This window comes from Mercenaria mercenaria, chromosome 14 (assembly GCF_021730395.1).
Source record: "Mercenaria mercenaria strain notata chromosome 14, MADL_Memer_1, whole genome shotgun sequence".
NCBI classification, from domain to species: domain Eukaryota; kingdom Metazoa; phylum Mollusca; class Bivalvia; order Venerida; family Veneridae; genus Mercenaria; species Mercenaria mercenaria.
Window position 1 is genome coordinate 25,555,201 of NC_069374.1, and position 13,733 is coordinate 25,568,933.

At 34.8% G+C, this 13,733-nt stretch overlaps 1 protein-coding gene across 4 annotated transcripts in view; it reads right to left on the bottom strand.

Annotated features, from left to right (window-relative positions):
- The window catches only part of LOC123527069 (rho guanine nucleotide exchange factor 10-like), a 63,286-nt gene that overhangs the window by 13,703 nt on the left and 35,850 nt on the right, over positions 1-13,733 (bottom strand). For 3 of the 4 annotated variants that reach the window (XM_045306326.2, XM_045306324.2, XM_045306328.2), the window contains 8 exons: positions 10,421-10,572; positions 9,262-9,377; positions 8,341-8,459; positions 7,316-7,401; positions 5,470-5,576; positions 4,109-4,365; positions 3,219-3,379; positions 211-347 (listed from right to left, as the gene is read on the bottom strand). In XM_045306326.2, coding sequence (XP_045162261.2) covers positions 211-347; positions 3,219-3,379; positions 4,109-4,365; positions 5,470-5,576; positions 7,316-7,401; positions 8,341-8,459; positions 9,262-9,377; positions 10,421-10,572 — 1,135 coding nt within the window. Of the gene's footprint in view, positions 1-210; positions 348-3,218; positions 3,380-4,108; positions 4,366-5,469; positions 5,577-7,315; positions 7,402-8,340; positions 8,460-9,261; positions 9,378-10,420; positions 10,573-13,228; positions 13,321-13,733 lie in introns of all 4 variants that reach the window. The other variant, XM_045306325.2, reaches the window with a different exon arrangement.

The following is a 13,733-nucleotide window of genomic DNA, read 5'->3' on the forward strand; positions in this document are numbered from 1 at the left end:
TGTGCCTAAAATATAGCTGCCATATACATATACCTTGTATCTCGGGGTATCGTAAGTTAGAAAATATCAACTTCTAAACTCTGTCTTATGCAAACAGATACTTCAAACTATACCAGCAGCACACATGATTAGTGTTACTCTACATTCTGCAAGTTACTACCACCTGTAAAAGTGGTACACCACTGAATATGGCACATCCCTAATACTGACCTGTATCTCGTAGCTATCTATATCAATAATGAAGATATTGATCCCACAGGCAGCCCACATATTGTCTCCTACACAAATAAGGGAGGTAATGGGATGTACACCAAGAGTTATCCTCCTTGACTCACTCCATACACCATCTGAAAGAAAGGCACCGTTCTAGCAGTTCATGCTTTATTTCATTCATGCTAAATTTAATTTCATCATTCCAAACACATTTATATTTAAACATTATAATATGCAGCCAACTCCTACCGGTAATATGAGAATTTTGCAATGTGAGCCATTCTTTACACAAAATATAGAATCTGATTATTTCAAAGAAGTATAAAATATTTTATTTTTATAGCTCTTTGATTATTTCAAGCACTGTGATCATTAACTTTGAGAACTGTCATTTCAGTCTCAAAGTGTATATCTACATTTAAATTCAGCTTGTAGAAAACTTTCAGAACTAAACCCATGTCATGGTCTAAAATACTGAATACATATGTCCAGGGCTTCGGAAATTTGCCCGTTTGTCGGTTTTGGACCGATTTTTGACTTTTCAGACCGATTCTTGAAGAGAAAAAACGAAAAAAATCGGTCCCGTAAAAATGGAGAAAAGTATCAATTTCGGTCTGAAATCTCAATACACGATCACCTGCCAAGCAGGAAATTGTTAGTCGCACCCTCAGATAATCAATAAACGTGATTGTCACCTTGATAATCGGTCCGTAATTAGCACATGACGCAATCAGTACTCGTGCAGCACATCCTTTACCTCAATGTTTGCAGACAGCCGACTGCAATGTATTAAACATTTTTGACTTGTTTCCAAATGTTTCTGACTGGATCCAAATAATTTTGACGGGGATACCCTTCTTTTATTTAGAATCCGACGGATGATTTATTTCAAACGGCTATGTTTGATGACGGGTAAAAAACAAATTGTCACTGCATTTAATGAGGCATCACACGGGAAACCGATAAAAATAATTTTTATAATTACTTGATTTGTAAAAATTAAATGATTCATTTGTTGGGGCTCCAGTTGAAACAAGTGCAGAAAATCATCTTTGCAACCCGACTGTACAAATAAAAAGAAAAAAAAAATGGACTGACAAACATGAATGATAAAGAAAACCGGAGTGGCACAGTTTATCAAATCGGTCTTCTAAAAAAACGTTTCAAATTGAAATTTTGCTTACATCAGAAAAGAACATGTTACTTAATAAAATGTAGTTGCTTATTGAAGTACAACGCCAGTAAAATGAAATATCCAAGGCGTGACCTTTTGCATGCGGGGAATTCGATCTCAGCGTTCACATAACATACACATTCGGTCCGCGGCAGAGTATTTTTAAAATACTGAGGCTATTTAGCAGAGAATATGTGTCGTGTAATTCACTTTGATGCATTATATTTTATAAAATTCCGTCAAAGAATGAGGAAACATCACGAAGTATCTGCCGTGTATACGGTACCGAAGTCACGTGCATTGGCTTTTAGACTAGTTACGTACTCAGTGCCAATGCCTCAGCAATTTTATCCTTGCAAGTATTTTCTCGGAAAACATCGAAATTTAAACAAAGAAACGATCACATATAACACTGAATAACTGTCTTCATTGTATGGTAACTCACGGTGACCGGTAACTCAGTTTTAATGCATGACATGCTTATTTTTTACTCTATCACGTTTTACAAAAGGCAGTGGCTAGGTAACCGGTTCCGGCTACCTAGCCACTGCCTTTTAAAATTGCCGGTTCCGGCTACCTAGACTAAAGGTCTAGGTAGCCGGTTCTATATATATACATATCATATATGAACACGGAATTCAAGGTAGCCGGCTTTAATAAACTTTGTTATAAAGGATCATTATATAAGTTAAATAAATTACATTTTAGTGACTTATTATTTACTAAAAATTCGTGATTTACCTGTTTATTTTGCCGTATTTACGCACATGTATCATATTGGCCAATATTATGTTATGTTATCAACAAATGATCAAAGTATCGTTATCGTCGTCGGCGTGTTTAAATGGCATGCTGGCATGTTTATTAATTTTAAAATTAATAAACATGCCATTTAAACACGCCGACGACGATAACGATACTTTTTAATGAATTTTTGTAGTGTATAAATTGAGAAAAAAAAATGATAGATGATTTCAATTGTCGGCGATCCTTTAGAATTTAGTCTTCTGATATGTACATGTAATTTTACATTTCACATTTATCACGCTACCTTAGAATAAATGTTCAAACAAATAATTAGAACCAATCAAGATCATTGACTTATAGACAAATCAGCGAAGAAATTAATAAGTAATTAGTTAATTAATTAAAGACGAATATAGAAGTGCGAAAGAGATGATTACTTAAATTTTCACTTAAAAAAGGCATAGGAAATGATCAAACGCCGTTATATTTGTTTTCTTTTAAGATTAAACCACTGTATCTCGAATATGTATCGAGTACATTCTAACATAAAATGTCCGCCGATATGATATGAGTGCGTAAATACGGCAAAATAAACAGGTATTTAACACAAATAATAAATAATAAATCACAAGAAATATGTTTTATTTAACTAATATAATGATCCTTATAATTCTTTATAGATATGTAGTTTATTAAAGCCGGCTACCTTTACTTACATGTTTCATATATGATATGTACAGAGCCGGCTACCTAGACCTTTAGTCTAAGTAGCCGGAACCAGCTACCTAGCCACTGCCTTTACAAAATATGGTATATAATCTGGTAATGCGGTGGGTGGGGTCAAGCGCCGATGTCAGGATTTTCATTTCGGACCGATTGAGTTATCAAAATTTTCGGAGCCCTGCATATGTCACTTGTCAGTATGGAGAACAAAAAAACACTATGCCAGAATGTGTTGTCCTATACATCAAAGTACATAAAATGCATTGGTGGAATATACACATCTCTATGGCCTGCATTAATTCTCCGATACAAACCAATCAGCATAATAACCATAGAACTAAAAAAAAATTATTATGCAAACCATCATTTCTAGAGAAAATGATAAGTTTTCCAGTTCTGTTTCCACAAAACACAAGGTCGTCTATGTACTTCATTGAGATAACTATACAGCCCAGCTCAAATGTGTAAACACAACGTCTGTGTAAATCAGCTTGCTTCTCACTCAGCATAAACACTTGTATCCTAATAAAGAAAATACTGATGGTCAAGGGCGAAGCATGTATTTCAGGAGCTATGTAATGACAGTGCGATTGACTACCCAGAATTTAAAGCCCTTTCACATAATACTAGCTGACATACAAAAGCTTTAGCAACATTTTCTAAGTTGAAAAAGAATCCTGCTTACATGCAAATCTTTCACCTTAAAATATATATACTTTTCACAAATTAAAAGCTAGAACTTGCCCAGGGATGTCATCTCATGATCTGAAAGACATGTGTGAAGTTGGAAAGCATTTGACGCTGTAGCTTTTGAGAAACCTACTTACATGCAAAACTTTAACCTTTTGTGACACGGACATCAATGAAAGGCTGATTTCAAAAGCTCTACTATTTGAAAAAATTTAAAACAGTGGAGCTTAAAATGAAATTATGTCCGCAACTGTTTGTCTATGGTGTCTCGCAGAAGCATTTCACTCCACAGTAGTTCTGGTTTCGTGCTACCTAGTGTGTGGACCTGAGCTATGATCTAGCTATTACAGGTGTTCCAACTGCTCTACATTTTTTGCTTGTTAAATTCTATCATATCAGAGTTATATGCAAAGACACAGTCCACTAAAATGCCTATATGCCACTTTCATGAGCAGTCTAAAAAATGCCAACTTAATATCAGTTAATTTTAAAATTTTGCTTGGAAACAACCAATCGAATGTTGAAAGTTTTAGGCTACATGTACAATGTTTATAAACTTACTCAGAGTCTGTAGTACTCATCCAGACTGTATCCTCCTCAAATGCTGCTTTCTTTTTCACCCTAGCATACCCTGGTACACTCTCAGCACAGATGACCATACACTTGGTGGCCTGGAAGGATTCAATCAGTGAAGGTTTGTCTGTATGTAGTGACACAACAGAGACCTGACCATGACCCTCAGTGGAGGAACAGATCCAAAGATGTTCCATAGAACCTTCATTCTTCCTTGGAAAGTACACCTTCACACCACAGGATACCTGACATAATAATATATCTTCAAATAATCATATTTAAAAAGTTGTTTACTAAGTACACCACAACCATGTTGCTTCTAATTGATTAAACAAAATGGAACAGAATCATTTATCATAGCTAAACAGATTTCTGAGTTTTGTGGTTTTGTGTTCTATTAAAACAGTTTGAACCTGTTAATATAATAAGTGTCTTATTTTCAGCAACTTTTAGAAATCAATTAAGAGGGCACACAGATCCACAGGCTGGAATGTGTTCAATTTCACAACCTGTACTGTGGTTTCATTACCCTGACACATGTCCTCTGCATGTCAACTGACAAGTGTCTCATGAGTAAAGATGCCTGAACAGAGTCAGTACACGATTTTGACTTTGACTTACCCTGGTAAATGTCCTCTGCATATCAACAGGCATGTGTTTCATGAGTAAAGCATGTTGAACATGATCTGTACACAGTTTAACTATGACTTACCCTGGTAAATGTCCTCTGCATATCAACAGACATGTGTCTCATGAGTAAAGCATGTTGAACATGATCTGTACACAATTTAACTATGACTTACCCTGGTAAATGTCCTCTGCATATCAACAGACATGTGTCTCATGAGTAAAGCAGGTTGAACATGATCTGTTCACAATTTTACTACGACTTACCCTGGTAAATGTCCTCTGCATATCAACAGACATGTGTCTCATGAGTAAAGCATGTTGAACATGATCTTTACACAATTTAACTATGACTTACCCTGGTAAATGTCCTCTGCATATCAACAGACATGTGTCTCATGAGTAAAGCAGGTTGAACATGATCTGTTCACAATTTTACTACGACTTACCCTGGTAAATGTCCTCTGCATATCAACAGACATGTGTCTCATGAGTAAAGCATGTTGAACATGATCTGTACACAATTTAACTACGACTTACCCTGGTAAATGTCCTCTGCATATCAACAGACATGTGTCTCATGAGTAAAGCAGGTTGAACATGATCTGTTCACAATTTTACTAAGACTTACCCTGGTAAATGTCCTCTGCATATCAACAGACATGTGTCTCATGAGTAAAGCAGGTTGAACATGATCTGTACACAATTTTACTATGACTTACCCTGGTAAATGTCCTCTGCATATCAACAGACATGTGTCTCATGAGTAAAGCTGGTTGGACAGGGTCCGTACTGTCAGGTTTATGCCAGCTGGGAATATTAACTACATCTGAAATATACAACATTTTAAGTTTTTTACTTTCTTAACTTCAAACCACTCAACACTCTGATATAAGTCTGCTTTATATCTATTAAATATAAAGTGAGAATGACTGATTTATTTGTGTGAAGGAAAATATATTTATATTTGGCATTTCCAATGAAAACCTACAGGTTTAAAACATATTGTCTAAAGAGAATATTCATCTTAACTTGGGACGGAATTATCAACATATTGTACTCAATATACTGGGCTTACCAGGTAGATTTATATTTTGAAGGGATTATGTTTTTTTTTCAACATTAGCATGATATCTATTTCCCTATCATACAAAGAAGACTGAAACTGTGATGTTATTATACAACAAAATCCTGTTTGTATGTCAGAATGATTATGTCATAGCACTAAATGTCACAGCTGAATAAGAATGTGACACAAGATGGCACATATTTGGTGGATGTCATCAAGGATGTAGACAGTAATCCTTGATATTTTGTTAGAATCAAAATAATATATCTCAAGTAGTGACTTTCTCTTGAATAAAATCATTGCTTAGATGTGTATTATCTGATCACTTGGTTTGTGACCATATATTACCGGTACCAATAAAATTCCTTTGCATCTGATATACAAACAATAATATTATTCAACAACAAAATCACTAAAAGGGATATATTATTTCTTAGACTACAAATGTCATGGAAAAGCTCAGACCAGAGAGTTAAAAGTTAAAAATTCAAGAGTCTAAAGTTTGATTCAATGACAAAACATGAGGTTCTACTTAATAGTTCTTAAGACATAAGCCATGTTAAGAAGTCAAATAGCACTTTTTTGTTTGTTTCATTTTGGTTTAAAGCCATGTTTACACACAGTATTTCAGTTAGTAATACAAAATATTAGTCAGGTCTTCAAACCAGTGTTCCTGAAATTCTTACAAATTCTCATCTGGAATTAGGTGTTGAGGAGAATGAGACTTGGTATTGAGCAAACAAGGCACAATTATCAATGACAGAGAAAAGGTAACAATTTTTAAGTTGTCCAAGAATATTGCTGGATTAAGTTAATATTTTACTGACTAAATTACTGTTGGAAAACAATGCTCAAACAAACAAAAACAACTACAATTTAAATACATTATATCTAGTGGGTATCTAGTATCTGTTATACTATAACTATCTTTCATGTGAAGAAGTCATCCAGCTGGCTTACAAAAGGTAGGCGATTCTACCCAGGTGCCAGCCCACGTACCAAGTAGTGCTCAGAGGGGCATCTGAGGCCTTCCTCGGCCATCAAAAATTTGAATCTTACTGTATGACTTAAAACTGTGTCGATGTGACTTTAACCACAACCAACAAAAACAAAGTACTATACTAAATAATTGAAAATGATTAAAACTGACAAAAGAACAGAACAACTAGTAACTAACGGTAAATAGAAAATATAACCCTTTGTTGGCTGACAACACCCTCAGAAAGGTAATAAAACTCTTCTTTTAATCTTTAGCCTGATAAATTTCTAAAATGGACCAGTCCAACATTCTATTTGGGCAGTTCCATTTATTATTTGAAGGGTGTTCACTGAAAATTTACTGACTGGACAGCGAACAGCCCAGACCATGATCAGCCAGCACAGATGGTCAGGCTGATCATGGTCTGCACTGGCTGCAAGGGCAGAACCACTTGCCGCTAGCAGGCGAAAGGTTAAATACATGAACTTAGCAAATTACAGGACAATATATTTAGACCTACCTTGAGCATACTTTGATAACAGGAAGTCAATACACCATTCCTGTTTCACATTAGCATTGGTGGCACTAAATACATACTTTCTTTTCCTGAAAGATATACAATCAATTTAAGTAACTCTAATGTTAACACCATACTATAAATCACATTTAGTTAAGGGACTGGGATCAACAACTGTATATTATAGTATGTAGTGAAAATTAATGTGCAGTTGCTGTTCAGCCTGTCTAGAGTGATATCAATGGGAAGAAAACCAAATATGTCTGGTCAACAGTTGCTGTTGCTCTGGCAAGATTAATTCATTTATTTTCTAGCCAAGTCAAACAGAAAATTTCTCTTTTTATGGTTTACAGGTGACTTTATCAATACTGTATGTGATGTTATCCGAGGTTTTAAAACATATGAGCAACATTACTATAACAAGGCAAATTAACTGCCCAGCAGAATTGCAAGAGACTTAGTTTGGAGATGTCTCAAAACTCCCAAGATCTTACTGAATGATTTTGAGCTAATTCTTAAAATTCACCAATAGCAGGGCAACATTTATGGACTAGTGCCCCACCTGGAACCTAGTATTTTTAAGTACTACTGTTACAGTGGAACACCTATAAAACAAATAGCCTCAGAACCAAATAGAAAGTTTAATTTTGAGGGTTTCCAGTTTAGAAGGGTTATTTTCAAAAGAGCAAACTTAACCTCAGTCTGGAGCAGTCTCCAGGGATTCTCTTTTAGAGGGTTTCCACTAGGAACAGATTATCATCATAGTAAATATTATTTATATTACAATTTGTTAGTGCAAATGTAAATTAATGCCAAACGGAAGCCTTTCTTCTAATAGCTACATGTAGATCTGGTGAAACAGGAGGATTTGAGGAAAAAAATCAAGAAAGTTATTGAGCTTCCATGTTAGAGTAAATGGTAGCATCTGGATGACTGTAGCATGCTGCAAGCCACATATTTATATTTATCCACATCTGGTTGTGCACATGTGTAGTGCAGATTTCTTTCTGTTACAGCAATATAATTACCTGACTTTATCTTGCACTATTATAGTACTGGAATTCAGCATCTGTAGTTGGTAATCTTTACTCTGTATCTCTTTCTGTAGTTTTGTGATAATGCCATGTAAATTGTCCTCCGAAAGTCCCTGTAGATACAGTTAGAATGAAGATCTTCAACATTTTTAACCCTTATCATGCTGGACACGACTGATTCTGCCTTTGCGACCAGTGTAGATCATGATCAGCCTGCACATCCATGCAGTCTGATCAAGATCTGCACTGTTCGCTATTCAGTCAGTACCTTTTTGGTGAGCACCCCTTTTAAAAGCTAATGGTACTGTCCAAGTTAAAAGATGGACAAGTTCATTATAGAAATTTAGCAGGTTAATAGTTAAAAATAATTTTCAGGATATGGGAGATATGTAGAAATATAACAGATCAGAATAACTTGCATTATACAAAGAGCTATAAAAATAAATAGATCGGCAACTTGAAAGGCATACAGAGCAAATCTCGTCAAAGAAACGTGACAACTGAATGAGATCTCGTTTACCGGAAGTGACTCGTTTTCCACGCGCCATTTTGTATGAGAAAGCAATTATTCATCGGTAAATTGCTTATCACTGTATGACCACGCTTCTTTTGAAGATAAGAAACGTGTACTTTGTGTCTTAAGACTATTTCACATTAAACAAATGTTGTTTTAGAAGCTAACATGTATTTCAAATGTAGTTTTACAGGCACAAATTGTAACTCCATGCTCGCCGATGTTTGTTTTTACTATAATAGCGCAGATTCACGCTCTGACACGAGATCATGCCAGATTACAGCCAGTTGCCATTCTGTGTATTTTATACTTCTTTGCATTATATTAGAGTTTGAGCATTGAGTTATAAAGGATAAGAAGAACTTAAATATTATTAGAGTTTGAGTGCTGAGAAAACTTACAGGATATGAGAACTTGAGTGTTGAAACCATCTGGTTAATCTTAGCTAGGACACTGATATCACGCATCATGTCTGTAAGTTCTGATGCCACATCATAGGGATCCTCTTCTGATCTCTCTAAAATTATAACAATACAAACACTTTATTTTTCTTATTTATATTTGTTTTGCTGATACAGATTATCTGGTTTAACATATTTTGTCAACAGGTATCAGTTTTGTGAAGTAACTGACAGTCAGTGAATCTACTAAATTAATGTTATAGAATTTCATCATGGGCGGGCACCTGGGTAGAACCACCAAGCTTCTGTAAGCCAGCTGGATTGCTTCCTCACATGAAATATTCAACACATCAAGTGAGGTCTAACCCTTATCCTGCTACATTTCTATAATGGACTTGTCCATCTTTCAATTTGGACAGTACCATTAACTGTTAAAATGGGTGTTTACCAAAAAGATACTGACTGAATGGCAAACAGTGCAAATCTTGATCAGACTGCATGGATGTGCAGACTGATCATGATCTACACTGGTCACAAAGGCAGAATCAATCGTGTCCAGCATGATAAGGGTTAAACCCAAATCAGTGAAGGTTAAGTGATTTGAAATCAATGACCTTAACCATTCAGTCACGGAGGCCGCACCAGACATAAAAGAGGTAGAGGAAATATTACTAGATGCAATAATTACTTTTCCCTTAGTTGTCACTAAAAATTAGCTGAATTATCAAGGTCCAAAATAACTTCCCTTTATTGAAAATAATCTATCAATTTTAAATCTAGAAATCAACAAAATCTGGCCCTGTGTTCACAAAACATTTTTTGGTTTCAGCCGAGTTTGAGCTTGAAACTTTCATATTAATTTTACTAAAACTGCAAGACTTAATTCCAACTGAAATTGACCACCAATACTGAATAGTCACTTGAAAATAGTTATTAACTTAAAATTTAGTTTTAAATATGCTATTTAGATATAAATGGCAAATAAAGTTTCATTATCAAACTCAACTGAGACTAAAAATCTTTTGTGAATACGGGGCCAGGTCCTGAGGCATTTTGGATAGGTTCCAATGTACAGGTTAAGACCTTCATTTTCCGCTGTGATTATAACAGGTTAAGTAATACTGTAAAGTTTTCTGGTAAAATATTTTCACATTTATACCTGTTTTAGGTGACATGATTGTAGAACTTGTGTTCCCTATATTAACTGTTGTCTGCATGTTAGGCGTGATAGCTGAAGTCGTCAGGTCCAAATCCCGTAAACTCTGATGCCATTTGTAGGTAAATCTCTCTGAATTTATACCATCTTGGTCCCTATATAGAACATAATTTAATTCTTTTTCTAGAATTATAACTCAAATATGATTTATATCTTTATGAAAGTTTTATATATGGTAATAAAATAAAAGATTGTCACAACAGTTATAAGAACCAGCAATTTCTGGCATTTCACATTAAGATTGTGTTGCCCCAACAGACCTGAATAATAAGATTTATTTCATACATATCTGACTAAATCCTAAATCAAATAAATGAGCCATGCCATGAGAAAACCAACATAGTGGCTTTGCAACTAGCATGGATCCAGACCAGCCTGCGCATCCACGCAGTCTGGTCAGGATCCACGCTGTTCACTAACAGTTTTTCTAATTCCAATAGGCTTTGAAAGCGAACAGCATGGATCCTGACCAGACTGCGTGGATGCGCAGGCTGGTCTGGATCCATGCTGGTCGCAAAGCATCTATGTTGGTTTTCTCATGGCATGGCTCAAATATTTTTTTAAATAAACACTGCCTACTCAATAAAATTATTTTCATTTTGTCCATAATTACTTACACATGAAAGGGAATTCTCAGATTAAACAAAAGCTACTATTAATCAAGAAGCAGTCGTGACTCATAACATTCTGACTAGTCACTTGAGTCTTGGACTTGCATATATCAACATTCAAAGTTTAAACATACGATGTAAAAATTTAAAAGAGTTGTTTCAGCCTTCTTAAATAATGGACACACTGAATGACAAGGTTACTCCTACCAAAAAAGTTTACTTCGCAGTTAATAGATGCTTTAAAACAAAGGAAACTAAAAATTAGATATTCAGGCATTTTTCAATCTAACTCTGATTTCAAATCTGTGTCAAGTACATAAAAATAATTTTAAAGACTATAAAGCAAAGCTATTAGTGATCATTATGGCATAAAATAACATAAAAGTTCAGGAAGTATTTTAGAAGAGAAATTACATAATATACATGTGGCTTTTATTGCATTTATAAAGACTAGCAGTTTAGTAACAAACACAAGGCAGGTTTGTTTAGTTCTGAAAAACCACGAGCATAACATTAGGGAACAACTGTAGAAAATATAAAATGTCATCATATACCATCAAAATAAGCAGTTAATGTGTAAAAGATATTTTGTACTAATTACTATGCTCCATGCAAACAAAAAGTTTCTTAAAAATATATTTTCATAATTAACAAGAGCTGTATATAAAACACACATGCACCCCATGATGGCCTGCCAAAGGTGAATGGATGGGACATTAATCTTTGGATTATAACAGGGATCATCTAAAGACCATAGATAACTAAGCTATGAAATTTGATGGCTGTAGGCCAATTTATTCTCCAGGTAGTGATCAATAATCATTTTTAATCTTTGACTTTGAATTTTGTCCCAGAACAATTGGCCACAGGCATCCAGCAGGTACAGCCCAAAGCTTTCTCCACTTGTCGATTGGAAAATGTTTTAGTCTCAACATCACTGACCTTTGACCTTTGGCCCCTTAAAGTATAGTGACTGTTTACTGACCATATGTAATCATCCCAAACTGTTTGACAACTGTAGGCAAAAGCATTTTGACACTTTTTTTTCAGTCTAAATGTCAGAGAGACATTGACCTTTGCCCTAATAACCTTAAGAATAAAAGGGGGAGAGGGGGGCATCTACTGACCACAGCAATGACCCTGCAAAGTTTGACCCCTGTTGATACAAGTCTTCTCAAGTATTTGAGCAGAAACCTTTTACAGTCTGTAGTCACTATGACCTTGACCTACTGACCTTTCAAACAATACAGGTCATTTAGTGACCACAGACAATCATCCTATGAAGTTTGATCATTGTGAACACAATCATTTTCCAGCTGTTGACTTAAAATCAAAGTGTCTACCAATGATATACTAACTGATATACAGTATGGTCAGCAAACTTTCTTTACACTCTATACATATCTTTCTTTGAAAACACTGAACCAATCTTGTGTAATATAAAAGGGTTTCTACACAGACAGCTGGACTAACAGGCAGACAAACAGATGGAAAACCTGTAATTTTGCCATATTTCAATATGGTACAAAACTATAAAAACATTCGCTATAGAGGTGAATGAAGAATGGCAAACTAGATTTAATGCATTTGCTTAATTCGGCAAAGCAACAAGCATTCTGCTAACTAAAAAGCTTAAGAACTACACACATTGTTTCATAATTACCAGTCAATTAAAACAAAATGCATAAGAGAATGATTATAAAACATGTTAATGTATATTGTCTAGATGGTTTAAGTCTGTAAATTCTAAATATGAAATACTTTCCTGTACCTATGTCATTTTTTTGCTTGTAGACAGTTTTGATTGATATGAACATGCAAATTAATCTTTTACATTCCAAGCCTTTGTAATTAACCCTTAGCCTGCTGGCGGCAAATGATTCTGCCTTTGCAACAAGTGCAGACCAAGATCAGCCTACACGTCTGATTATGGTCTGCAACTGTTCACTAGTCAGTCAGTAAATTTTCAGTGAACACACCTTCAAATAATAAATGGTACTGCCCAAATTGAATGATGGACCAGTCCATTTTAGAAATTTAGCAGGCTAAAGGTTAAAGCACATCAATTACTGATTTATGTATACAAACATAGAACACGTCCAAGCGAGATATCTATTAGAGCTAGCACATTTATTCTTACTTCGAACCCAAAATTGATTTTCTTCTCGCTTCTTTTCCAAATACAACCAAACTTTTGTTCAACAAAATAACCCGTAACTTTTCCCTAAAACCCTAAAAGCAAAGTACAATATACAAAAGAAAGGTATTAATTTTATATAACAAAATCTCACACCACAGCAATAATAGCATAACTAAGTATAGAAAACTATAGCATGTAAATCACTTATTAAATAAATTTGAACTATATCTGAATGTATGAAAATCTCACTACCATCAGAAATACGTAAGTTTGAGGTCCAAAAAAGCTACCTCTTAGGAGTACTTTTGTTCAAAAAAATGAATTTTAACTTTGTTATTTTGGCAGCTACCACGTCAGACCCTCAGACGATGCTTATATGTACCAGTATTTAGAGTATGTTGTAATTTTCCAGCAGATAGAGACAAAAATATTTCCAAAAACAATTACATGTATTATTTTCTTTTCAAAATAGTTTTACACAACTGGATCATACATTTTTAAACAA